Source organism: Panicum virgatum, chromosome 2N, assembly GCF_016808335.1.
Source record: "Panicum virgatum strain AP13 chromosome 2N, P.virgatum_v5, whole genome shotgun sequence".
Taxonomy (NCBI): Eukaryota; Viridiplantae; Streptophyta; class Magnoliopsida; order Poales; family Poaceae; genus Panicum; species Panicum virgatum.
Genome location: NC_053146.1, coordinates 21,895,483 through 21,922,116, shown reverse-complemented (window position 1 = coordinate 21,922,116; position 26,634 = coordinate 21,895,483). Strand labels below are relative to the sequence as shown.

The window sequence follows — 26,634 nt, the reverse complement described above, 5'->3', positions numbered from 1 at the left end:
GTAGTCTTACCTGGAGCTCGCGAGCTCCAATAATCCGAGATCGAGCTATTCATGAAGCTCGAGTATTTCTGTTTGCATGTTATGTGCCTGCATCCTGCTCCATCTATTAAATTTTCAACCATCCAAAGTTAAAATAATATAGCTGGTGTGTTGCATAAACTAAAACAGGTACAAATAATAAAGCTAAATGTCGAGTTATGCTTCTTTGTTAAGCTTCGGTTTCCAATTCATTCATCGAATCTGTCTCTTATACTCCCTCTGTTCTTTTACATGTCACATTTGTTTTGTTGTAAATCAAATTTATTCAACTTTGACCAAGCTTATAGGAGAATATAACAACATCTATACTACCAAATATATGCGATATCAAAATATATTCCGTAGTAGATTACATGAAACAAATATGGTATTGTAGATGTTGTTATATTTTTCTATAATTTTGATTAGAGTTGAACGAGTTTGACTTAAATGTAGGGAGTATGTCTATCATCAATGCTGTTGCAGTAGGGTTCGTGGTATTAAATTAATAAAAAATTTAAAGTTAAGAACATCACGCTCAGATCGGCCTCGGCTCGGGATGCTCCAGCTCGAGGTTGCAGGCTCGCTCGAGCTCGGCTCGACAGCCCTCCCGCTCAGGGCTGAGGGCCTCAGGTTCATCTCCTCTCCTCCCTCTGCTAACCTTTCCCTTCTCTTGGTCTCGGACTCTCTCTTGCTTCCCCGGCGGCGACGACTGGGCGAGCGGCGGCGCCATTTGTCACGTCTTCGCCCCACCCTTTGCCGGCGACGAGCATCCACCAAGTATGCCCGCCCCTTCTCTTTCCTTGTGCTGTGCGAGACGGAGCACCCCAATACCCTAACAAAACTATTTGTATTCGGATCTGAATCCAGTAACAATATGTTACCTACTAACTTCGATTCTTGTTGCAAAAATTATCGGGTGTACATGTGTACACTCATGTCCTATGCTGGATCCTCCCCTGCCCACAACCGTGGTCTATGTGCTATTTCTATTCTGATCTGACCATGAATTTACCTGCTAAACTTCGGTTCTTTTTTTTTTCCAAAAATTGGGCACACCCACGTCTTATACTGGATCCACCCTTACTGATTGCCATGGATTGATCTATCCCTGGCTGGATGCTTAGTTTACCATCGATGCCTTGACCCCTTACGTCACGTCACCTCACCTCACCCAGGTGGCCAGGAGAATGTTCTCGCGAAATTGGCCGGATGCTTAGGTTTTAGGTTATATCGAGTTCATGTTTATTTTAGGCCTCAGGATCAACAAGTATTTGCAAACCAAGACCAGTGCTTGTTTTTCTTAGCAAGCTTGCGAGTTTTGGCATGTAATTCTGTTAGGTGAGCGGTCATATTTGGTTGTCTCTGCTGAATAATGTTGTATTCTACTAAGTTCAGCTAAACAAGGTCCATTTACTGGTAGTTTGTTGTATGCTACTGCAACTAATTTATTAAGCAAATTTTTCATGCGTTACTCGTGTCAGACTCTCAGTTAATGTAGTTGTATTCCAATTACCTTCAGGACAGTTCTAGATACACATGGATGGCTTATTTTTTAGTATTTTATCATGATATATTTAACTTATTGCCTCTCTGCAAATTTACTACACATTCAAGGGATCCCTAAGCAGTACCTTAGCTAATGTCATGGTTAACCTACCCTCCTTATGGAAAAATGTTGCAGAGCTACCTTTAAGCTGTTTACACATGATTGCAAATAGGAACATGAATTTTGTGAAAGCGGCATCTTGGATAAATTTGGGTCAATTTTGAAAGTTCACAAAAGCACCAGTTGTCAACTTGTCTCTTCACTTTATCATCCTTGCATTTACTTAACAAGTTAACATGCTATAGCTTTCCTGTTTGGTACGTAACTGTGTACTGCATAATACCTTTACAGTTAAACTGCTATGTTTGCTTAGTAGAGGCTTTTGTTCCAGTTCATGTAATTCCTCCTATTCTTTGTTGTGAATTTGATCTCCTGTCTTACTTGCCCGTTACAGTTCACTACTAAACCAACCATGAACCATTATTGCTTGCTGTGTCCAAAAGGGGAAAAAATACCTTGGAAAATGCATAGACCTAGGTGCCCAGGTTCTTCGCAGGTGCCACAGTTGGTTGGGCCACCTTGATACCTTTGGGTTATAGTTGCTAGATGAACTTCACCAATCTGTGAATAATTACATTGTACTATTATGTAAATAATTGTATCTAAGTTTTTGATCTGTCTTGCTATCATGTTAACCTTAGCAGTGAATTATTTCTGCTACTCAACACCTCTTGCAGTTCACAGTCATCTTTGTTTTTGTTCCCCATGTTTCGATCATGGTTTACATGCTCCAAGAGGAATTTTAGTCTAAGAGGGTGGTGTGGAACATATTTGGTCGATATAACACAAAATAAACTAAATCATAGAGATGCAGTTGTGGAATTGATTTGTCCTAGGAGACATTTTCTTCACTGACTGAAAAATCTTGAAGTTCTGCATACTGCTTTCTGATCTCTTACTGTGGTTCTTCTGTTTTTCTGCACAGTAAGATGATTAATCTTTTCAAAATAAAGGGTCAAAAGAAAGAAGAGGCGGCAAGTGCTGCTGGAAAGGCCCCTGTTAAGAAACAGTCTGCTGGGGAGCTACGCCTCCATAAAGGTTTGTTAAGTTATATGTGACTCTTCTATCAATCTCGTCTCTTTTTTTTTCAAACACATAATTTATTTTCTATAACCCAAACTAACTGAAAAGTTACTCTGTTTCATAATATCGTGAACTGTTTGCCGCTGCTTGTTCCAATGTTTAAGGCCCCACATAAAACAAGATAGCATGTAATGAGTTATTTCTTACTGGAAGCAGTAGACATTACAAATACCTTTCATCTTGCATTAAGATTTGACTATAGTCAGTGGTGGATCCTGGGTTGAAATTTTGGTGGTGGTGGTGGGGGGGGGGGATGCAAATAATTGTTAATCGAGCATGTACAATATTGTTAGTGCGCAAACTTGCATGCTTTCTTTCCAAATTCCACTGATGCTGGATGGCAAAGGTTGCGTTAGCTCCAGTTACTGCTAGTTCTTAGTACTACTGTCTGACATGCGTCCTTATCTTTTTGGTGATAGCCCAATGAGTACAGTGATTTATTTTATTGATTATTGAAAGATGAAAGATGCAATTATGCTTTTTTTTTGTGTAGCCCTTTTTTGATATGGTCCTAGGCTAAATTGCAAGAAAGTTTCTAGGAGTACTTATGCTCCCATGTTATACCATATGAAGTCTTATTGCTCTGCCACTGACTAGTGCATGCCTTTTAGACGTTTATAAATTTATCTTAGATCCTCTCCTATTGACTCCTCAGGTTCTTCCACCTCTCATGCTCTCTTCTTCCCTATGCTTAACTTGATCCTAGACCTGTCCTCCCACGACCAACTCACCTCAGTACTAAGGGTGGGAATGTGGAAATGGTTATCCGAACTTTTTGCATCTGTATCCGTATCCGCACCTAATATGGATATCTGTATCTGTATCCGATTGTAATGTGGTACTAAAGTGGATATATCCGAATTCGTTTTTCCTTATTTTTCTCTATCTGATTCCACATTCGTATTCGACAATATCCGCAACATCCGTATTCGAACAAGAATGAGCACATAGGAAACTATTAAAAATCATATATATAACTAATGATTAGTGATATATTAGTTTTAGTATTAATAATAATGTATTTAGTGGAACTATTTAAGAGTGATCATGAATAAATGACATGTGCTACTAGGTTTAATATTACTAATGATATATAAAGATTAAGTTTAATTAATTTTAATTTAATTAACTATATTTTGATATGGATAATCATATTGATTTTAATTTACTTTGGTTTATCCACTTATTGATAAAATTATAAATATACTTTATTCCATTTATTCTTTATAACTATTGATATTTCCATTAAAATATTTATTCATTTGCATTTTATATCTTTATATTATTACCTATTTAAATATTTATGGATAAATATGTTTTGATAAGATGTTTTTTTCTTAACTGCAACGGTTGCATACTTTAATCCTTATTGTATAATGACTTAGCGATACCTTCGAAATATGTTTATAATGAATAAAACAAACGAATATAGATGTTCCAAATCAAGTAAATATCCGAATCCGTATCTGAATTCGAGACATCCGTTTTGCTTCGTATCCGACAACATTCGAATCCGTATCCGTATCCGAGTTAAAATGTGGTAAAAAGTGCTATCCGAATCCGATTCCATGCGTATCCGATCCGATTCCATCCTTACTCAGCCCTGTTTTAAAAAACGTTTTAAAAATACGTTTAATCTTGATTAAACTCTAAACTTTGGCCTAGCGTTGCGTTTAATCACAGTGTCGTTTAATCACAAAAGACGTTTAATCTACGTTTAATCACAAAAAACTCTAAACCATAGGCTAGCGTTCACCTAGCGTCTAGCGTTTTTTAAAACCTTGTTACTCAGTACCCATCTCACTATGCTTCTGCCAGAAGTTCCACATCTTATACTTACCAGTAAAGTGTCACCTCGAGTAGCTGCTGCAAGCATACCCTTAATCCTAGATTTTTTAAATTTAACGACGGAACATGCGTACTCAAGAACAACTGTCAGCAATTGATGGCCCTCGATCTTTGTGGGTGCAATTCAGGCAGCTGGAGCAGCCGCAGCCCAAGATGGTGCATCAGTGACCCCCAGCAGCGAGTGCATAAGGAGGCATTGCCGATGGCGAAGACTTAGTTTGTTTCATCTTTTTCATTTTTCAGATATTTTCTAGTGCAAGTTTTATTTGTTTGGTACATTCCTTTTCAATTATAGATGTTTTGTTATGCAAATGTCATGCATTGGCTTTCCATTGCATTCGTCATTTTTTTGCATTTTGTGTTTCCATGTTTGAAGGTGTTGCATCTTTACCATTGGTTGAACTGTTTTCCATGGGTTGCATTTGGTAAGTAGTATGTTTTTGGTTACCAGTGGTTGCATTGTGTCACATGGGTAGCATATTTGTTCATGGGTTGATTCTCATGCAAATGGGAGAGCTGTATGTTGCATCTCAGTTAGTTCCACTTGCGACTATGGAAATACAATTGCATTGTCAGAGGTGGTGTTGTATTTCTTTTTTCATTTGAGGGTGTTGTTCTTTTCCTGATGTAACTTGCTTACAGTACAGACTGTACTGTGCCGTCTTGCTTACAGTACAGACTGTACTGTGCCGTCTTGCTTACAGTACAGACTGTACTGTGCCGTCTCACCCTCCTGATAAATATCATTTGACCCTACTAAAACTGTTCTGTGAAATGGGTTCCATTCATGCTAATATTATAATATGCTCTGGATACCATTGTTTGATGAATTGAGTGGTGCCAAAACAGAGTATGCTTGAATTTTGAATTTACCAGATGCAATCAGTTATACTGTTGTTAGTAATTATTTCTGCTCATATATGGGAATTGGTGTCACTGTCTATTTGTAGAAAAATGGTAACTGTTTTTCTTTGTGCACCAACCCGCTCATTGTCTAATTATTTTCTGAACTCTAATTAAATAAGCCATGATCCTAGTTTAAAATGTGTGGGCATGTGATGCATGAATTCTTAAATGAGGTGCTAGTTATCAACTTGATGGTCCCAATTGAATGTACCTTCATGACTTTTATGTGGTTAGTTCTGTCTGAACTTTGCAGATATTAGTGAGCTCAACCTACCGAAGACTACATCGATTTCTTTTCCTAATGGCAAGGATGATCTAATGAATTTTGAGATCATCATCCGACCTGATGAAGGATATTATATGTAAGTAACACTCTTCAGGGTAGTTTCCCTGCTGCATAACCAAGTTAAGAGAACCTATTCCAATCGGAATTGTATTTATGTTATCGCTCTAGAGGAGAGGCTGTCAATTCAGTCTACCCAAAATAGTTTAAAAGTCACTATTATGCTGACTGCTCCCTAAGTTAATGAGTTCATTTTTAATCATTTTCTGAGCATTATGTCCTTATTATAGTTTTTGGGTAGTATCTTTGCTTCCAGCTGTCAATTTTCTGGACCTTTCCCAATTTAACTGTATTTTCACTATCTTTTCTAGGGGAGGCACTTTCATTTTCACCTTTCAAGTGTCCCCATCTTATCCTCATGAGCCTCCAAAGGTCAAGTGCAAGACCAAGGTATAAGACAGTATCATGTGCATCCATGGTTCCTTTCTCATGATCCACTGAATACCATACCATATTAAGTTATTAATCTCTTTGTTGTTGTAACATGCGTTCAGGTGTACCATCCAAATATTGATTTGGAAGGCAATGTATGTCTGAACATTCTGCGTGAAGATTGGAAACCTGTTCTTAACATCAACACTGTTATTTATGGCCTGAATCTTCTTTTCACGGTATTCAGCTATCTTGAATCATCATTTAGTCAAATAATATGTTTTAGATTTAAAAAATATGAAGATGAAAAGTAGTGTTTGCCATTGTGCATGCACTGTTGTCAGTGTGTCACCATGTTACTATGTTTCATGGACTGTGGTTTGAGAGTTGCTGTTTTAAAAGAAGTAACTACTAGTGTGGTGGCAAGGATGTTATCTTCAAAATGGACAAACCAACCTCAACCTGAGCAAGACCTCTAAGTACTCCATAAATTATCTTCAGTATGTACTGCAGTATTAGTAGAAATGAATTTAGTCCTTAACTGTTCTCATGAAAGGGGAGGTAAACAGACATTTGCTTGTAGCTATTGTAACAAATGTTTTGCTGTTTAGTCGTTAGAGTGCATCCCATGTTTTATTGTCATTGATCAGTCTTGTTTTGTCAATGTATAAGCAAAACTAGAGGAGCTTGTACTCATGACAGCTAAAATAGTAAGTTTTGGTTCTGAACCATGTTTTCAAGGATGGCATCTTGGAAATACCCTGGTTATATTGGAAAACCATCGCAAGAAAAAAAACAACTTTATCAATATTTAACCTCCTTTTTCTTGCGGGTTATCTAATGTTTACATTTGTTATGTGCAGCAACCAAACGACGAGGATCCATTGAACCATGAAGCTGCAGTTGTCCTTCGCGACAACCCGAAGACGTTCGAGGCAAATGTTAAGAGGGCGATGGCTGGAGGCTACGTAGGCCAACACTATTTCCCAAGATGTGCTTGACTTGGCGCTTGCTGTGAAACGATTTCAGCTTTGCTGGATTTGTGTGGTTTTCAGTGCGCGGAAACTGCTTCTGGGAGCAAAATTAAAATCCCCCGTGGTGTGATGTGCATGTTTGCCCGTCCTTGTGATGTGTTTAAAACCCGTAAATTAAATTTGACGATGGGGTGGTGGTGAAGATGACAATGATATGTATCAATGTATGTCAACTATGTAACTTGATAAATCCTAAATGGGGAATGGGAAGTGAATTCATAAAGAAATTTGTTTTATTTGTTGGACGAACAAAACAACTTAAGGTGGTATTTGTTGGCAAATCCCTCCTTCCCCAAGTAAAAGATGCAACGGTGCTCGGGGTGCTCGAACTCGAACCGAAGGACTAGGAGGCTGCTGCTGTCTGAAGGTGGGAAAGAAAGAAAGAAAGAAAGAAAGAAAGAATATGGGCCATCCTGGGCTGGGCTGGTCCTGGGCCTGGGCCAGCAAACAAAAAAGTTGCCCGGCCAGCCTCCGTCCGTGCGACCATTGCCCCGTGGAATTCAAAGCGAACCGCGTCATCATCCTTGGAGGAGGTCGTCGTCGTCCTTGGCTTCGCTTCCTTCGCGGGGAGGTTTTCTTTCTTCCCGGGCGACTCTTCTTCGAACCTTCTTCTTTCGGTGAGTCGTCCTTCGGTCCTTGGCTCCTCCAGTCCTCCTCTTGCCCACGAAAAAGCGCGGTTTCGAAGCAGGCGAGTTTCAGAAGCAAAACAAAGAGGCAAATCAAAGAGGAACAACTGAACAAGACGAAGATCATGGCTTCCATGGAGGGCCTGATCGGGCTGATGAACCGCATCCAGCGCGCCTGCACCGCCCTCGGAGACCACGGAGGAGGAGGCGACCTGCCCACCCTCTGGGAGTCGCTCCCAACCATCGCCGTCGTCGGAGGCCAGGTGCTGCTTTTCCCCCCATTTCCCCGAACATTTCATTTTGAGCACAGCATACATGCTACAGTATTAGTTTCATCTCGTTTTACTAATCATCCTTGCATGTCTCGGTTTACTTCAGTACTACCCAAGTACTTACTGATTCACCAGTAATAATTGTTTTATCTGGACAACAGAGTTCTGGCAAGTCCTCTGTACTTGAGAGCATTGTTGGCACCGATTTCCTTCCCCGTGGATCGGGTCAGTTCCAGCTATTTTAATTTAGTTCAACTATTCTTAGCGCATAGATTGATTTTTTCAGAGTAAATTAGGGAATAAACTTTCTCTTTATAATATATAACAGGAATTGTCACTCGGAGGCCACTAGTACTGCAGCTGCACCAGACAGATGATGGATCCCAGGAATATGCAGGGTTCTTACATATGCCACAGACAAGGTTTACAGACTTTGGTGCGAACATCAGCCTAATTTTTCCCCCTCTGTATCCCAGTCCCGGGTCCCCTATCCACTATGGATCAAAACAATCACGTCAGACATCTCTATGAACCTTCCAAGTTTCTGATGCATGGCAACTTGATAAAATTAACATAGCATCAGCATACGTATAGCTTAGTGTGCAATTTATAAAGTTCAGGTCCAGAGGCCCCTGCATTCCTCATTCTTTTTGTGAAACTCGAGATTCAACTAACACATATGACATGGTCAAGTTCCTGATGCACACTGATTGTGCATAATGTTTTTCTTGTGATGCCAACTGGAACTTCCTAAACTACCAATGAACAAACAATAATATCTCTGTACTGTGCTGCAGCCCGTGTTCGACAAGAAATTGCTGATGAGACGGATAGACTGACTGGGAAAACTAAACAAATATCTCCTGTCCCTATTCACCTCAGCATCTACTCGCCAAAGGGTAAATCTAATTGCTTTTGACCTCTTTCTTCAATCTTCGATTTGTATCATGCTGTATGTCTCATGGGGAATACTTTTCAGCCTTGCAAATTGAATTGAATGATTGTATGAACATGTTTCCACATTATAATGCTTCAAAGAACATATCAATCAATTAATAAGAATTATCATTGTCTGAATTTCTAACCTGCTATGGCTTGTCATAACTCACCCCCTTGTATGTTTTGTACAGTTGTTGAAGTGTGAACTTCGGACTGCTGTTTTCTTTACGTTTTAGGTTAATAATAGTTTTACACCTTTTCTTTGCAGTTGTGAACTTAACATTGATTGATCTTCCCGGGCTGACAAAGGTTGCTGTAGGTAAAATACTATTCTTCTATTAGAAAAGTGAAAAAGAAGGCTTTTCTTTTTGTTCCAGTTACCATTCACCTCTGACAACTTGTTGATTTGCTAATACACAGAAGGACAGCCTGAAAGTATTGTTCAAGATATAGAGAATATGGTTCGCTCATATGTTGATAAGGTAACTAATTAACGAAATAATATCCATTTTAATTATAATGTCTTCACAACGAGCCCTTTGTTCTTGTATTACTTAATCTGGTTCTGTTATAATTTGATGAGTAGCGAACGGGTGCCTGGCTGTGATGGTTAGGTGGCCTCATTAGCACTCCTCGGGTCCTGGGTTCGACTCCTTGTGGGAGCGAATTTCAGGTTGAGGTTAAAAAAATCCCCTCGTCTATCCCCGCACCAAAGCACATGGAGGCAGTAGCCCGAAGGGCGGCCCGTTCTCACGCGGGCAATGGCCCGGGTGTCAAGTGGCCTGTATAAGGGTGGGGGCAGGGGTTTAGGGATTTTCTCGGCCTGCGTGAGAAGACCTCTTCTTACAATGCAATGCTCGGGGGGAGGCTTGCCCCTCGCAGGTCGAGTTTTTTTTTATTATATAATTTTATGAGTACATGTAGCTTTTGCCTATCGGACATGGGCATCTATGTTTCATCATACTTGATAAGTAACATAAGGATCCTAGTAAAGTAGCTGTTACTATTAGACACATTTATCTCTATCACTGATTACATATGTATGGCCAATCTCCTGTTGATACAACAAAATTCCAGGCTATGTGGGGGTATTCTTTTACTTTTCATCTTGGTGGCCATTTATGTAGGTGATAATAAGATATTCATACACGTTTTGCAGCCCAACTGTATCATTCTGGCTATATCTCCAGCAAACCAGGATATTGCGACTTCTGATGCAATTAAGCTCGCAAAAGAAGTTGATCCAACAGGTGCTAATATCTAATGCACATAGGAAAAATTTTGACATCTATACTAGTACTGCAAACTTTCATATTTTTCTATACAATGAATATAAATTTTGTACATGATTAGGTGAAAGGACTTTTGGTGTGTTGACAAAGCTGGACCTGATGGACAAAGGAACAAATGCTCTCGATGTAAGATTAATTTTGCCTATCGTCTCCAACTTGAATGTCGTCAACTTCAAAAGATCAACTTTCTTCTTTGTCTTGCTTATATCACACCTTTCTGACATCTGTAAGGTTACCGATTCATTGCTCATTCTAACTTGATTGTTTTTGTCTTTTTCCCTTTAAGGTTCTCGAGGGAAGGGCCTATCGGCTGCAGAATCCTTGGGTTGGAATTGTCAACCGCTCGCAAGCAGATATTAATAGGAAGGTTGACATGATTTCTGCAAGGGAAAAGGAAAGGGAATACTTTGAAAGCAGTCCTGATTATGCACATTTAGCAAGCCGGATGGGTTCTGAATACCTTGCTAAGCTTCTTTCTGAGGTACCTGAAGCTTTAAATCTCATTTCTTGGACTTATATCCAAACAAAGCTGCCTACAAACTTACAAAGTAATTTTATTACAACATTTCAGCATCTTGAATCTGTCATCAAAGCACGCATTCCTAGTATCACAGCAGTAATCAATAAAACTGTAGATGAACTTGAATCAGAGCTGGACACCATTGGGAGAGCTGTGGCTACTGATCCAGGGGTCAGTCATTTATATCATATTTCTATAATCATGTAATCATGGTTGTATTTTATCTTATCTTATGATAACTTTTCCATAAATCCCAGGCACAACTTTACACTATATTGGACCTATGCCGTGCTTTTGATCGCGTCTTCAAGGAACATCTTGATGGAGGGTTGGTGTTATCCTTCTTTCATATCTCATTTTGTTTCTCTGAGTACATAGCATGGATGATTTACTTAATGAAGCGTATTATTGCGTATTATTCACTTGTTAAATGTCCAGTAGCACATGACAAACCATCTGTTATCTTCTCATATACTATTTAACCTGCATGTTTGGTTTATGGACTAATTTTTTTCACTCCTTATATCTATGTTCCATTTTTTCTTATGGTGCTTTAGGATTCCACTCACTATCTTATATGGTGGACATTTTGAAAAATAAATCCTTAAGCATTCAGTTTATTTTGTGTTGCTACAATGCGTGGGATATGCAATATTTCTAATTTGGGTTAACAGTTCATCTTGTATTGTTTTATGGACTCATGCAATTACATTATGTTCTTAGGTTTATTCTGTTCCGTAAACTCTTTCATGCCTAACTGCAGGAGGTCAGGCGGCGATAGAATTTATGGTGTGTTTGATCATAAGCTCCCTGCTGCTTTTAAGAAGCTTCCCTTTGATCGCTATCTATCTGTGGAAAACGTGAAGAAGGTGGTCTCGGAAGCAGATGGCTATCAGCCCCATCTTATCGCCCCCGAACAAGGATACCGTAGGCTTATTGGAACTGGCCTTACCTATTTCAGGGGACCAGCTGAAGCCACGGTTGATGCGGTAAATTCTCTCCATGGCTTTTCTATCTAGTCCTTCTATTTGTTGAGTTAATCTTCCATTAAATGATCAATCGATGATGTACACTGACTTGGGGCCTTCAATTAGTGACTCGCCGTATGCATTAATCTTTCCGCTTTACTAGTTGTATTCTGCATTGACATATGGTCCAAATGCTTGCATTCCTTGTTTGGTAAAACACCTTATTACCTTCTGATTCTCAGTAAGATATATCTGACAAAATCTATGTTCCAGGTCCACGTTGTTCTAAAAGACTTGGTCAGGAAATCCATAGGAGAGACAGAGGTGGCTTCCCTTTTCCATTATTCTCAGTGCTTTCGCATCTTAGCAATATACGATAAACACCCCATCCTTGAAATAAAAGAAAAGATTGACATGATATTCGTGCTTTGGGGATTTCAGCAACTGAGAAGATTCCCCACTCTTCAAACTGCGATCGCGACCGCTGCTAATGAATCCCTGGAACGATTTCGGGAGGATGGGCGCAGCACAGCACTTCGTCTGGTGGAAATGGAGGCTACATACCCGACGGTGGAATTCTTCAGGAACCGTCCTCAAGATCTTCCTGCTGCGGATGCTAGTAGTAAGGCAGGAGCTAAGCGTTCAGCGGAGTCGCCGGTGCCTCTGGACCGCTATGGCGACGGGCACTACAGGAACATTGCCTCCAACGTGTCCCAGTACATACGGATGGTCGGAGACGAACTCTTGAAGACGATCCCCAAGGCAGCTGTCCACTGCCAAGTGCGCGAGGCCAAGAGATCTCTGCTGAACCATTTCTACGTGCAGATCGGGAAGAAAGAGGTAGGCCATTGCCGTATGTACTGTTTCCGTGTCCTAGTTCTCCTATGTTATATGATGAATTGATAACCGTCCGGAGCAGGCCGGGGAGTTTGCGCATCTGCTGGACGAGGACCCGGCGATGATGGAGCGCCGGCAGCAGTGCTGGAAGAGGCTGGAGCTGTACAAATCTGCGAGGGATGAGATCGATTCTGTGGCATGGAGCAGCAACAGATAGGTGATGAAGTGATGAGAAGGATTGGAATCGCGCGCGCGGACGGACGACGACACACCAGTTTTGGGCCTTTTGGCAGCGCTACGTAGTGTGTATATATCATATATGTATGATTCAGAGATAATGAACAGATACTGGACATGCTTTAATTAATTACACGAAATATATATATGTTCAGAGATTTTTTTCCGAAATGGTATATGATTCAGAGATAGTAATATAACATAACCTACATTGCTCGTGCTAGCTGATGGAGTTTATTCGTAATCTAAACATGCGGGATCGGAATGAAATGCAAGCAAGATCAAGGCCAGGCGCATGCTGATCAAGAAGCAGCAGGATACGCGCATGCCAGGAACAGACATGCCGCCCGTCAGTAGCTGGGCGCGGATCGGAGCGCGTAGCTCGCGAGTATCTCGCCGCAGTTGGGGAGCGGCTGCTCCTTGAGGAACCCCAGCGGGTTGGCGCGGCGCACGGTGGTGGCGAGCCCGGCGTCGGTGAGCAGCGCGACGGGGGCGCGGTCGCGGCCCACCTCCTTCTCGCCGCACCCGGGCATGGGGCTGCTCACCAGCGCCACCACGCACACCTCCTCGGCGCCGCGGTTGTCCACCAGCTCGATGCGGTACTGCCCCGTCGCGTTCGTGGACCCCTCCGCCGACCGCTCCACCGCGCCGCTCGCGCTCTTGTAGTGCCGGCACTCCAGCCGCACCTTGGCGCCGGCGATCGGCGTCGTCGCGTTCGTCTCGAACCCTGCCCGGCAGGTGTCGCAGTACACCGAGCCCTCCACGAAGAAGTCGTCGTCCCGCACCGCCGCGACGAGGACGCAGCTTGCCGCCGCCGTCACCACCGCTGCGCCGAACAACGCTGCCGCTGGCCACCGCGCCATCATCAACTGGCCGCTGTAGTAAGACCGTTACAGTACTGGTCGCCGGCGAGATGCGACGTGTATATATATATATATATTTATGCATGGTTCAAGTCATACTCGCAAGTCCCGGACGAACGATCGATGGAGAGCAATTGTAGCTAGGAATGGCCAAACCACTAGCTAGCCATGGCAGAGGCCGTCCGTCCCTCGTTACATGTCGTGATTTAGACCAATACTGACCACCCATTCATTCTTATGCATATTATAATCCCAAATTCCCAATAAAGATAAACACACGCAACTCCACTTACTAGTATGTAACTAAACATACTATATATGTATTATTGCCAAAAGAAAATACTATATATATATGTAGATGTATATAATTACAATATCGGTTACATTATTATATATGCGATAGTGTCTCATCTCTCTATATACGAGTACATAAATGTATCTACATACAACCTCTCTCCAAAACAATACAACAATTAAGAGAGAATTATTTCCTTGGTCCTAAAAAATTTGTGCTCAGTTTCTTAGCTTCATTTCTCTTGAACTTGGTTCTTTGGACCCAAAACAAGTTAGTGATTTATTTATAACAATATCTATTTTTTAGTAGCTCAAATAGCATGTTAATATTTTTTTATGGATCTAGCATGCTTAGATATGACTTCATTGAATATTTTACTATTTTACAATGTTCTTGTGATTTTTCTATGATTTAAAAACAAAAAATAGGCTTATAAATACCTAGAAATTATTTTAGTTGTGGAAAAATACAAAAAATTCGCAGAACATTCCTTTCTGTTATCGTTTTCCTGATTGAAAAAATCTAAACGGATGCATTTGAATATAATTAGACCGTAGATCTAACTTCATGTGACGAAAGGACCAAGAAACTAAACAATACTAAGAGCATCTCCAGCAACAACCTCAAATCACAGCCCTCATATAGCTTTTGGGGGCTGGTCCCCATCCCGTAGCCTCCAAATAATACATCCAAATCCAGCAGAAGCCTTTATATTTGAGCCCTCATCCAAGTCTAAGGAGGTTGGTGAGTGGGACCCACGGATGCAGGGCTCCCTGGAGACCCAGGCTTAGGGGGGTGGAGGAGATTTGGAGGCCTCCTTATTTTAGGGGCTCAAGTAGAGGACCTGCTGTAGTTATTTTTTTATTTCACCCATCAAATTTGGGGTAGGAGGCATGATATAGGGTCTACTGAAGTTGCTGCAAATGCACGTGTACATACAAATACAACACAAAATAGTAAGTAGTAACTAGTTAGGCCATGAGGCCAGCGGCGAGTGAGGCCCCGTCAAGGAGTTGCTCTAAGAGGCCCCGTCGAGGTGATGCAAAGAGCGTCTTTTTTATTTTTGTATTTTTCAAAAAAAATTTACAGAAATATATTTTTAGATTTAGGTTTTACAGATCTATACCCCTACCGCCCGGCAGGGGGGCGGCAGGGGGCCTACCGCCCGGCAGGTGGGCGGCAGGGATCTATATGTAAATAAAAATAAATTTTTTTTGCGCAGAGGTCCTTGGAGGGAGCCTGCCGCCCCCCTGCCGGGCGGCAGGCCCCCTGCCGCCAACTGGTGGGGCGGCAGGGGGCCTGCCGCCCGGCAGGGGGGCGGCAGGCTCCCTCCTCAAATATAAAACTCCAACCCTTCCCTCTGCGCCCTTATTTTCTGACCACGAGATCCAAAGAGGGGAGAGGGAGAGAGGAGGGGTGAGGGAGGTAAAAAAAAACCGGCGAAGCCCTGCAGGATTTTTGATCCGAATCGCAGGTAACCAATATTTCTCAACTATTATAGACTTGTTTCTAAAATAATCATGAATTAGAATAGATTTAGATTTTGGATAGTGAAATATAGAATAGTAAACTTAGTATGACAGTACCTTACTGTTATTGCAGCATAAGGCAATGTCTGCCTCCAATTCTGTTGGATTTTCATGGACCGAAGAAAAATCCAGTATATTTCTTGAGATCATGACACGTCTTGTAATCAGTAAGAAGTTGGATCCATTAGCGGATGGTACGATAGAGATGGTGTTGTCCAAATTAGTTGAGTTTAAATATTTGACATTGTTTCGAGGTATTACAATGCAAGATTTAAAGGAATACCTGCTAGAACGTAGGAAGATATACATGAGGGTATGTGAACTAGCGAATCATCAACATGTTATTGGATTCTTACAAACTACTTGTAAGATATGGATGCGGCCAGAGGTGTATGAGATGCACATTAAGGTAACTCTTATTCAGTTCTAATCACGTCCGTTATTTGTAATCCATATTTACGAAATAGTAAAATTATTGTGTAATTATATGCTAGGATTACCCCGAGGACACGGAGTTGATTAACAAATCGATACCAAATTTCAAAAAATTGGTATGTATCTTCGGTGGAGTTATGCCGCAAACTAGACGAAGGAGGTGGAAAAGATCTTCGGGTCATAGTTCTCGGCCTCCGCAAGAACACGTGACCGGAGGTTCGTCAAGTCGTGCTGCACCACCTCGAGCACCTAGTTGTGTTAACTGGGATGACGATATGGATGACTTTATGCCCCCAAATCGTGGCCTCGAACACCTGATGTTCCTCCCCCTGTACATGAAAGTAGAACCATAAAAGAGAGAAAGGGAAAGTCAAGAGGTTCGTCAAGTCAAACTGCACCACCTCCAGCACCAAGTTCTGTTAACTGGGATCACGACTTAGATGATTTCATGCCCCCCAAACCATGGCCTCCAAGAGATGATGTTCCTCCCCCTGTGCGTGACTACCTAGATGATTTCATGAAATAATGTGTAACATATATTGTTCATCGGTCTAGATTGTGAAGCAAATTGTACTGAAATAATTTGGATTCTTCAGTATCATGGATGTGTACTCATTTAGCTATCTTCTATGTGTCACATTATGTGTCCAAGCATTTGGGGCTAGCCAATTTGATACAATGAACGATATATAAATATAACGTTAAACAAGATACCACATAAGATATTACATTAAAGGTTACGTTCATTACAACCAAATTCTATAGAAATACGCACTGCCAACTAGTTAAACAAGACATTTAGACATAGTACATACACAATATACTTAATTTCGTACACACAAATAAATGCACAACTAGATGCGGCGAATTCTTGTAGGTGGAACCGATCCATCCGTCGGATTCCCGGAAGGTCCAGCCTCGGCAGCACCATTGGGTACTGATAGTTGTGGGCACTTCTTGTAAGTGTGACTGTCCGCTCCACACAAGTTGCAATGTTTTTTCTTCTTTCCAGCCTCGGCCTCGTCCATTCCGTTCCGGATACGACGTGTCTGCCTTCGGCCTATGCCCCGCTTCATAGCTGCATCAGGGATGAGAATTGGATGGAGATTTTTTTGAGTGAATGGGCCTAGACTACCAATGCCGTATATCTCATGACACCAAGTCTGTGCTGCGGCTTCTTTTGTGAAATATTGAGAAACATATGACGCAGCATCTAACCCAAATACAGAACAAGCCGCGATGACATGGGAGCATGGTAAGTGATGCACCTTTGGCTTCTGACATCGGCAGAACACCCTCCCGTCAATGGTTATCAAACCTTCTTGAATTACCCTTTGTCTGCGGACACCCTGTCCGGTCCTGTCCCTGCATGATACCTCAAATCTTTGCTCCTTTGTGCCCATCGATATGACTGAGTGAAATCGAGCCTTTTCAACTTTTTTCTCCATGTACTCATTGACCCTTCTGCAAAAATGCACTCCTGGATCATTAAGTAAGGGAGCGGCTGATGTGTATCGCTCCCGAAAATACCTTATGCATCCATACATGATGAACTCAACAATGCCAACAAGAGGAAATCCACGAACACGACGCATTACCATATTGTAACATTCAGCATGGTTGGTCGTCTCGATCCCATAACGTCTCCCATCTGTGTCATACAGAAGTGACCACTTCTCTTTAGGTGCACCATCAATCCACTGTGAAAATGGCTTAGCATGTCCAACTAATGAATCTGTAGAACGTCTCCTGCTGGATGATGAGGCCTGGCTCTTAAGCAATTCAGCACTCATGTCATCAATTATAACCCACAAAGCATCAAACTTCCTCTGCTGATTCTGAGTGCACAATCGCTTGAACAAATTCATCAGATCCTTATTCTTGAACCGCTCATAAAAGTTAGCAGCCATATGCCTCACACACCACCTATTGACAACATCTGGCCATATAGGAGGTGAAAATTGACTACCTTCTTGGAGCTGCCTTATAGCTGCAAGTAGACCTGCATGCCTATCACTGATAAGACAAACATTAGGCCTTCCAGTAACAACGTGAATCTTCAGACGTTCAAGAAACCAGTACCAGCTTTCTGTGTTCTCATTCTCAACAAAGGCAAAGGCAATGGGAACTATCTGCTTGTTGCAATCAATTCCGATTGCCGTCAATATTGTTCCCTTATATTTCCCTGTCAGGAAAGTGCCGTCAATACACAGAACAGGAAGGCAGTAAATGAATGCCCTCACACATGCTCCAATGCAGAAGAAAGCTCGCAGCAGAATGCTTGGCCCCCCTGACAAGCACGGTACACTGTATGTATCAAAAGCACTTCCATGATTTCTTTGCACAATTGCTTCAAGCATACGAGGTAGGTTGTCATATGATGCTTCATAAGTGCCAAACCTCATCTCAAATACTTTTTGTTTAGCCCGCCAAGCCTTTGCATAGCTGATCACATACTGGAAATTCTGTTTGATGTCCCTAATTATCAATGCAGGCTCATAATCCATTTTGTCAAGAATCACCCCATACATCTTCTTAGCCACGAAAGTTGATGTGATATTACGATGATGTCCCACTACACCTGTCATTCTACAAGTATGTGGTGTAACAATTGAACATTCCCAGTGTGTCTTGAACTTTCCCTTGTATGCATGCACTCGCCATGTACAGTCTCTATCTGCACACCTCACCTCGTATTCTTTGCTGCTAGACTTCAGTACTCTGAATTCCTTCCTCAGAGATACAGCCCAGAGCTTCATAGCATCCTTCACATCCTCAATGGTACGGTATTTTGCCCCTTGTATGACCTCATTCACTCTGTATTCAAACTCCGGACATCTAATATCTTGTACCACTGGATTACCAAAACCCTCTTTATGCCATTCACCTAGCACTGGGAAGCGCTCATCGTCCTCATCGTCCGATGAGTCCCCACATTGCTCTATTATTTGTGCATCCTGGTCTTCTTTCTCCATATCCTCCACAATTCCAGGTATCCGCTCGCCTTCATCTGCTAAACCTTGTGGTTCTGGTTCTGGTTCTAGTTCTGGAGCTTGCACGTTCTCTTCTTCTTTATCCTCTTCCATCTCTTCATTGCAGTCAGATGTTGTGTGTGTTGACCCTTCACCTAAATCACCGGTCTTCTGGTGATTCTGAATTACCATTGCGAGAGGCCACCCACTTTCAAGAGCTGCGTGCATGTAATGTTGCCATTCTTCCGTACTATTTATATGCGTCAACTCCCAGAAATCCCCATTAGCTTCCCAGGAAGTCAAGGTATGAACCGTAAGCAAATGGGTCTTTGAATTCACATTGAACATCTTGTGAAGACATTTCCGTATGGACTCAAAACTCCTCTCTAGGGGTTTGTCTAGACTGCACTGTCTTCTTTCCAATGCTGATAGATTTACTCCATAGGAATCATGAGTAATTCTATAGAAGTCACCGTAATGAACTTGAAATGCCACTTTGCTCGACATATCTGGAAGTGCAAAGACTTCATTTTAATTAATCTAATATCTACAAATATACTATGCCTTCAATTATAACCACTAATCCGAACCCTAAGTGCTTACAACAATAAAAAATACTAATCATAAAATTAAATATAAAAAAAATCTGGAATGACAAAGTTGAGAAATATTGGTTACCTGCGGTTCGGATCAAAAATCCTGCAGGGCTTCGCCGGTTTTTTTACCTCCCTCACCCCTCCTCTCTCCCTCTCCCCTCTCTGGATCTCGTGGGCAGAAAATGAGGGCGCAGAGGGAAGGGTTGGAATTTTATATTTGAGCAGGGGGCCTGCCGCCCGGCAGGGGGGCGGCAGGCTCCCTCCAAGGACCTCTGTGCAAAAAATATTTATTTTTATTTACATATAGGTCCCTACCGCCCACCTGCCGGGCGGTAGGGGTATAGATCTGTAAAACCTAAATCCAAAAATATATTTCTGTAATTTTTTTTTTGAAAAATGCAAAAATAAAAAAGGCGCATGCAAAGATCTCTCGTCCTTGTAATATAGGGCCTATTTGGGAGCTCTCCTCCGCTAAAAAAAAAATACTCCACTCCAAGAAATCACTCCACCTCTCAGTTCCACGCTCCATCTTTTTTTTCATTCTGTTTGGCTTCACTCCTCTCCACCAACCGTTGTGGGCCCAAGTTGCCATCCCCATCCATGTTGGCCATCTGTCAGACCCGGGGCAGCGGGACTGCTTATAGGCATAGAATGTTCTAGAGTAAGAGATAGCACATGGATGTATCTTTTTTTTTGTAACTACCCGAATAGGTGTAGAACTAGCTGCAGTACAAGGAAACTATCTGATCGGATTGTAGTAGCACTCCAACAGTACTCGGCTAGGACTTTTCATGTAACCCTGTCCCCCAGAGTATATAAGGGCGGGCAGAGGCCCCCTCAAAACATCAATACCTAAGGCAATACAAGAAACCACACAGGACGTAGGGTATTACGCACCTCGCGGCCAGAACCTGTCTACATCTTTGTGTTCCTTGCACCATCGAGTTTCAGAGCTAGTCGATACCTTGCCAACAATCCTACTGCTAAGGGTATCCCAGAGCAGGCTTGGCGGCTAAACACCGACAGCTGTCGCGTCAGGTAGGTGACTCGGTGAGTTCATCGACGAATTCGATGGCCACCTTTGCTTTCAGCACCATGGCGTTTCCTCGAGGCACCACCTTCGTCTTTGGATCATGGGTCTGCGTCACCAACGGTTTAGGCGGTTTTGACAGCCACTTAATCAATCCTATGGAACCAGAGGCGATCTCGTCAGAAAGTTGCAACGCCATCACTGGATCAGATGTGAAAGCGATTGGGTGCTCTAGCCTAAGAGGGGGAGGGGGTGAATTAGGCACTTTAAAAACCTTAACCTATGCCTCCAACTAGTTTGCATAAAACTTAAACTGTAATAAGCTATCTAGATGTGCAACTACGGTTCACCTTAGTGTGAAACCCTCATCCCAAAAGAGTTTTGCAGCCTATAGCCAATCCTAGCAAGATACTATACTGAAAAAGTAAAAGCACACAAGTTGCAATATGAAATGCGGAAGCTTAAAGAGAGGGATGAGAGGATGCGAACTCTCGACACGAGGATTTATCCCGTGGTTCGGATTGCCACAAAGGCACCCCTACGCCCACGTTGTTGAAGCACTCACGAAGAGTATCGCTTCCCGGCAATCAAGTCTCTTTCGTGAACACAATCACGGTCACCTTGATCCAGATCTTCACTAAGGGAGATTGCCCACGAAGGAGGGGTCTCCATCCCCCGCACAATGTTGTCGACGCCGTTCCACACCAAGCTGGAGGGTCGTTGACTTGCCGGCGAGCCACCAAAGCTCCAAGGATGCCGACGCACCGAGATACAAGTTTGGTTCACTCTAGAACCACAGCACAAGGATCTAAACCTTGCTTGATCACTCACTCAAGAGCTAACCTAGCACTAACACTCACAAAGCTTGTGCTTAGGACTAAGGATTTGATCTTTATGCTCTTGGATGGCTTGGAGGTGTTCTTGGATGTGTGTGTGGGATGTGCAGTAACTCCAGCAATCTTCAAATGGCCGGGAGAGCACATATATATAGGCCTCCAAGTCGAACTAGCTGTTTGTAGCCGTTAGCAGCTTTCTGTGTAGGCATCGGAACTTCCGGTGCAGGGGCATCGGTTCTTCCGGTCACTCACAGCAACTGAAGTAGCCGTTGGCTTCCTGACACAGTTGCAGCGACTCCAGGGACCATCGGTTAAACCGATGCATAGGGCATCGGTTAAAACCGGTCACACATAGCGCCAGGACTAGCCGGTGGACCTCCCACTTCTGCTGACGTCATTGCACCGACGCTGTGCTCCGATGCACCATCAGTTAAACCGGTGCTGAAGACTTGGCTCCTAGGCACTTAACATCGTCTCTGGAACATAGTACGTTGAATGCACCGATGCTTGACTTGACACTGTCGGTTCAACCGGTGCTTCACTTCTTTCTTCACTTGATCTCCAGAGGCGCTCAGTCTTGCACCAATGCCAAGACGTTGGATCTTCCAACAACCATCGGATGCACCGATGCTATAGGCATCGGTTCTTCCGGTGCTACTGATTTCAGTAGAACTCTTCCAATTCATCGTTTCTTTGAGTTCTTTCTTCGTGTTTTGCTTTGTATGGCCTTTTTACTTCATTCCTGGGATCTAGAAATGTTCACTCAACAAAATCATTAGTCTCATTGATTGCGTTGTCATACAATCACCAAAATCACTCGAAATGGCATAAATGGTGCCATGTTCGTTACAGGATGATCACGGCGACATGCTACTTCCCGACCTCGCCAAAGAGATCGAACAGAAACTCGATGACAACTCGAGTTCCATTCGGACTCAGTTCAATCTCGACCCGAGTTCTACCCAAGTTGGGACTCTCCTTGTTCAAACTATCTTTGGGTTGCGCAACCCCTCGTCTGCTTACCAGTGGATGATCGAACCCATCTACTCCTCTCATGAAGCTAGCTTGGATCAAAACGCACACGTCAAGAACTCGTCTGCCACCGCTAGTCGGGAGGCACATGTTTTCGACGTGTACTCGGATTCAGAGAGTCATCTCATGACAATCTGGACCTTATCATTGATGTGTTGGCAAAGCTCCAAGTCAAGTCCTGCCATGGTCACTCACCTGCAGAACTACTCGATAGCCTTTGAGAAGTTGCCAGCATCGATGACCTACCGTTCCAGCACGGTACCCCCCCCCTTACACCCATATGTGAAACTGGATCTAGGGGAACTGAACTAGCCGACTACGGGTCAGATCTCGAAAGTTACACCCAAAGCATCAGATCTCTGTGATCATCCAGAATCCACTAGACCCAGACGCCCTCAGTCAGCACGACCCCAATGAAACCCCAGATCAGATCTCGAAGGATAATCTGACTGCAAATGCCCCACAAGATGAGGATGAAGCTACGCTGAATGCGCTCGTATTAACCCGCTTGATCTCAATCAAGACTTTGACAACGAAGTAGATGCCGTCTCCAACACTCCCATTGCTGCAATGGCAGAAGCTACTATGCGCCTCATGCAACTGCCAGGAAATCCAGAGACAGAGCGCATAATCCAGCTCACCCGCAACGCTGTCGAACAAATTGAGCGACAAAACCCTTTGTCCTCAATCTGCGGTACTCGATCCAGGGCTATTGCGTCAGCAGCTCCGCAAGCAAGTCGCACTCCAGGTGGCCATCGTCGTCCACAACAAAATCAAAGGGTACAAGAAGAGCAAGAAGTCGCTAGCGGCCTGCATCCCAGAGGAGGACAACCTGCAGCTAACCAAGCTCCAAGGTACAAAATAAACCGCAACAATAGCCGCGGCCACAACCATGAAAAAGTAGCCCATTTCGGGGTGGACATGCAGGAGATCATCAATGCAAGACGCCAAGCGCATCTCGCAGATAACTCTGACTGGTTTCCAGCCCTCAGCAGCGTCTCCGACAACGTCCACTACCCAAAGGATTTCAAACCCACCAACATCCAAAAGTATGACGGTAAGCAAGATCCTACTCAATGGTTATGTTTATACTCGACCGCTATCAATGTTCCAGGAGGAGGCACCTATACCAAGGTCCTCTACTTTCCCATGGCTCTGGAACCCGCGCCTCTCACCTGGTTGGAGAGCTTAAAGCACGAGTCCATACACTCATGGGAGGATCTCAAGAAGGCCTTCATCGACAACTTCCAAGGATCTTTACACCGGGTAGCTACTCGCCATGTTCTTGCAATGTGCAAACAAGAGCCTGGCAAAGCCATCAGGTCCTACATCAAGCGCTTCTTCGACACAAGGGCGACCATCACCAATGTCTCCGACGAGGACGTCATCCACTATTTCCATGATGGCATCACCACCCAGTCACTCTACTGTGATTTCGGATGAAACTGCCTGGACACGGTGGTAAAACTACATCATATGATGCAGCGGTGGGCAGAAGAAGAGGAACAAAAGCGCAACCGCTTCCCGTGCCACAACAACGACAACAATGGGAAACGTAATAATGATCATGGAGGCAACAGCAACCAGCGGGACCCGGCGCGCAAACGCAAGCCAGACGATGTCGTCGGGGCTATTGATCGCAGTCCGCGTGGTATGAAAGCTGGAAAGCCCCAGGATCAGTTCGATAAGATCCTGCACAAAAAGAAGTGCCTGCTCCACCCTAAGAGTAATCACTCGATGTTCAAGTGTACACTCATCTGCAAGTCCTTCCAGTCTCCTTTGCCAGATGCACCCAAGAAAAAGCAAAACAAGGATGATGATGATGACAAGAAAGATCCTGGTGGGTTTCAGAAGCATGAAAATGTGGTCAACGTCATATTCTGAGGAGATCCAAGGTTCTCCAAACGTGCCCAAAAGCTGCTGCTAAGGGAAACCCTTTCCGTCGAGCCTGCAATTCAGAGGCCTTTGAAGTACAGCAAGGTCCCTATCACATTCGCCAGGGAGGATCAAAGGACTAGCTTCTCTGAACCAGGAAAATTTCCACTAGTACTTGATCCAGTCATGCAAGGATCTAAGCTTACTCGAGTACATATCAACAGTGGAAGCGGGCTCAACCTGATTTTTGCTAGCACCATAATGAAGATGGGCCTCAACTACATGAACTTGCTCACGCCAAGCAAAGCTCCCTTCTATGGCATCGTCCCAGGAAATTTCTCTACACCAATTGGCTCGGTCACCCTTCCTGTCACATTCGGTACAGAGCAAAACTTCCGGACAAAGCATATCAAGTTCGAAGTAGCCGACTTCGAATCCTCTTATCACACCATCTTGGGAAGACCAGCACTGGCCAAATTCATGGCTGTGCCCCACTACGTCTACTTACTTCTCAAGATGTCGGGCAATACAGGAGTCCTCTCCCTGTGCGGGGACCTCCTCAAGTCATTCGAGTGTGACAAGGAGGCAATTGTCCACGCCTCCAGCATTGGAGTATCAAGCTCCGTGAGCGAGATACTCACAGCCGCTAAGGAGTTATCTCTCAACAAGGACTCGATGCCCTCCAAGAAGCCGAGCCAGTCGTCGGTAAAACCAGCCGGAGACGATGGCACCAAGACCATCTAGCTACAAGAGGGAGATGAATCCAAAACTGCTATTATCGGAGCTGGCTTGAATGACAAATAGGAACTCAAGCTCGTCAACTTTCTTAAGGCCAACTGAGACATATTTGCATGGAAACCAGTAGATATGCCAGGGGTGCCCAAGGAGTTGATCGAGCATGCACTAAAAGTTGAATCCAAAGCCATACCATAGAAACAACGACTACAACATTTCTCCCCGGACAAGCAAGAAGCCATCAAGAAAGAGATGGCAAAACTACTCGCAGCAGGGTTTATTAAAGAGGTCTACCTCCCCGAGTGGTTGGCCAACCCTGTACTCGTCCAGAAGAAAAACAACAATGAGTGGCAGATGTGCGTCGACTACACTGATCTGAACAAGCACTGTCCGAAGGATCCCTTTGGGCTGCCCCGCATCAATCAAGTAATTGACTCTACAACAGGATGTGTGCTGCTATCCTTCCTTGATTGTTACTCAGGCTACCATCAGATAGCCCTCAATGAAGAAGACCAAATCAAGACGACATTCATCACCTCATACGGGGCATACGCCTACAGGACCATGTCTTTTGGGTTGAAGAACGCAAGTGCTACCTACCAGCATGCGATACAGCTGTGCTTCACTGATCAGCTACATCGCAATGTTGAAGCTTATGTCGATGATGTCGTTGTCAAGACCAAGAGCCAAGACTAGTTCATAGCTGATTTGGAAGAAACCTTGAATAGCCTCCGTAAGTTTCGCTGGAAACTCAACCCAACCAAGTGTGTCTTTGGCGTACCCTCTAGAAAACTACTCGGATTCATCGTTAGCCACTGAGGAATTGAAGCTAATCCAGAGAAGATTAATGCTATCGTGGCCATGAATGTTCCAGCAACTGCCAAGGACGTCCAGAAGCTTACAGGCTGCATGGCAGCCTTAAACTGGTTCTTGTCTAGAATTGGTGAATGGGGCCTACCTTTCTTCAAGCTTCTTAAACGGCAAGACAAATTCGAGTGGACCATAGAAGAGGCGGAAGCACTCGAGAACCTCAAGCATCATCTCCAGTCACAGCCAATTCTCATAGCTCCACTACCAGGAGAGGAACTACTCCTCTATATCGCTGCGACTACTCACGTAGTCAGCACATCAATTGTGGTTGAACGCCCGGAGGAAGGCCACGCCCATGGTGTCCAGAGACTAGTATAATTCATCAGTGAAGTACTTTCCGAATGAAAATTCAGATACCCTTCAATTCAGAAAATTATCTATGGAATCCTAATCACATCCAGGAAGCTTCGCCACTACTTCGACAAATATAAGATCTCAATTGTCACTGACTTCCCATTGACGGACATACTCCACAATCGGGATGCCACAGGGAGGATTTCAAAGTGGGCAGTGGAATTGGGAGCCTTGGAAATCAAGTTCAAGCCAAGAACAACTATCAAGTCACAAGCACTAGTCAACTTCCTAGCTGAATGGCGGGAGAATCAAATCCCAGCACCTCTCAACATTCCAGAGCATTGGGTAATGTACTTTGATGGCTCACT

The 26,634-nt window shown here is 43.5% G+C and overlaps 4 protein-coding genes across 6 annotated transcripts; 3 read left to right on the top strand and 1 right to left on the bottom strand.

Annotated features, from left to right (window-relative positions):
- The first annotated feature begins 579 nt into the window (after window positions 1–579).
- Window positions 580–7,440, top strand: LOC120660062 (NEDD8-conjugating enzyme Ubc12-like). 2 transcript variants are annotated; one of them, XM_039938400.1, is made up of 6 exons: window positions 580–798; window positions 2,553–2,665; window positions 5,718–5,826; window positions 6,119–6,197; window positions 6,302–6,418; window positions 7,043–7,440. In XM_039938400.1, the coding sequence occupies exons 2-6, from the start codon at window positions 2,557–2,559 to the stop codon at window positions 7,178–7,180; spliced, it is 552 nt and encodes a 183-aa protein (XP_039794334.1). In that variant the 5' UTR covers window positions 580–798; window positions 2,553–2,556; the 3' UTR covers window positions 7,181–7,440. The 2 variants fall into 2 exon arrangements, with proteins under 2 accessions (XP_039794334.1, XP_039794335.1); XM_039938401.1 differs by having other exon boundaries at window positions 656–798; window positions 2,557–2,665.
- Window positions 7,441–7,684: 244 nt separating this feature from the next.
- On the top strand, window positions 7,685–13,075 carry LOC120660061 (dynamin-related protein 1E-like). Of its 2 annotated transcripts, none has more exons than XM_039938398.1 (16): window positions 7,685–7,830; window positions 7,902–8,102; window positions 8,273–8,336; window positions 8,440–8,547; window positions 8,909–9,010; window positions 9,319–9,369; window positions 9,471–9,532; window positions 10,210–10,300; window positions 10,404–10,468; window positions 10,629–10,823; window positions 10,914–11,033; window positions 11,120–11,190; window positions 11,626–11,851; window positions 12,104–12,154; window positions 12,272–12,670; window positions 12,750–13,075. In XM_039938398.1, the coding sequence occupies exons 2-16, from the start codon at window positions 7,965–7,967 to the stop codon at window positions 12,882–12,884; spliced, it is 1,878 nt and encodes a 625-aa protein (XP_039794332.1). In that variant the 5' UTR covers window positions 7,685–7,830; window positions 7,902–7,964; the 3' UTR covers window positions 12,885–13,075. The 2 variants fall into 2 exon arrangements, with proteins under 2 accessions (XP_039794332.1, XP_039794331.1); XM_039938397.1 differs by having other exon boundaries at window positions 7,697–7,830; window positions 7,913–8,102.
- On the bottom strand, window positions 13,035–13,820 carry LOC120660063 (pollen-specific protein C13-like). The gene has a single exon (XM_039938402.1). The coding sequence runs from the start codon at window positions 13,768–13,770 to the stop codon at window positions 13,255–13,257; it is 516 nt and encodes a 171-aa protein (XP_039794336.1). The 5' UTR covers window positions 13,771–13,820; the 3' UTR covers window positions 13,035–13,254.
- A 10,733-nt stretch (window positions 13,821–24,553) lies between these two features.
- Window positions 24,554–25,111, top strand: LOC120662493. Its single transcript, XM_039941628.1, has one exon. It carries the CDS (start codon window positions 24,554–24,556, stop codon window positions 25,109–25,111), a length of 558 nt encoding a protein of 185 aa, XP_039797562.1.
- Window positions 25,112–26,634: the final 1,523 nt, after the last annotated feature.

Bases quoted from the DNA above. Each gene is read 5' to 3' on its own strand.
- LOC120660062 (XM_039938400.1), top strand. From the start codon at position 2,557: ATGATTAATCTTTTCAAAATAAAGGGTCAAAAGAAAGAAGAGGCGGCA. The intron at 5,827-6,118 runs GTAAGTAACACT...TATCTTTTCTAG, and splicing joins CCTGATGAAGGATATTATAT to GGGAGGCACTTTCATTTTCA. The intron at 6,419-7,042 runs GTATTCAGCTAT...TGTTATGTGCAG, and splicing joins GCCTGAATCTTCTTTTCACG to CAACCAAACGACGAGGATCC.
- LOC120660061 (XM_039938398.1), top strand. From the start codon at position 7,965: ATGGCTTCCATGGAGGGCCTGATCGGGCTGATGAACCGCATCCAGCGC. The intron at 8,548-8,908 runs GTGCGAACATCA...ACTGTGCTGCAG, and splicing joins GACAAGGTTTACAGACTTTG to CCCGTGTTCGACAAGAAATT. The intron at 10,469-10,628 runs GTAAGATTAATT...TTTCCCTTTAAG, and splicing joins AAGGAACAAATGCTCTCGAT to GTTCTCGAGGGAAGGGCCTA.
- LOC120660063 (XM_039938402.1), bottom strand. From the start codon at position 13,770: ATGATGGCGCGGTGGCCAGCGGCAGCGTTGTTCGGCGCAGCGGTGGTG.
- LOC120662493 (XM_039941628.1), top strand. From the start codon at position 24,554: ATGCAAGGATCTAAGCTTACTCGAGTACATATCAACAGTGGAAGCGGG.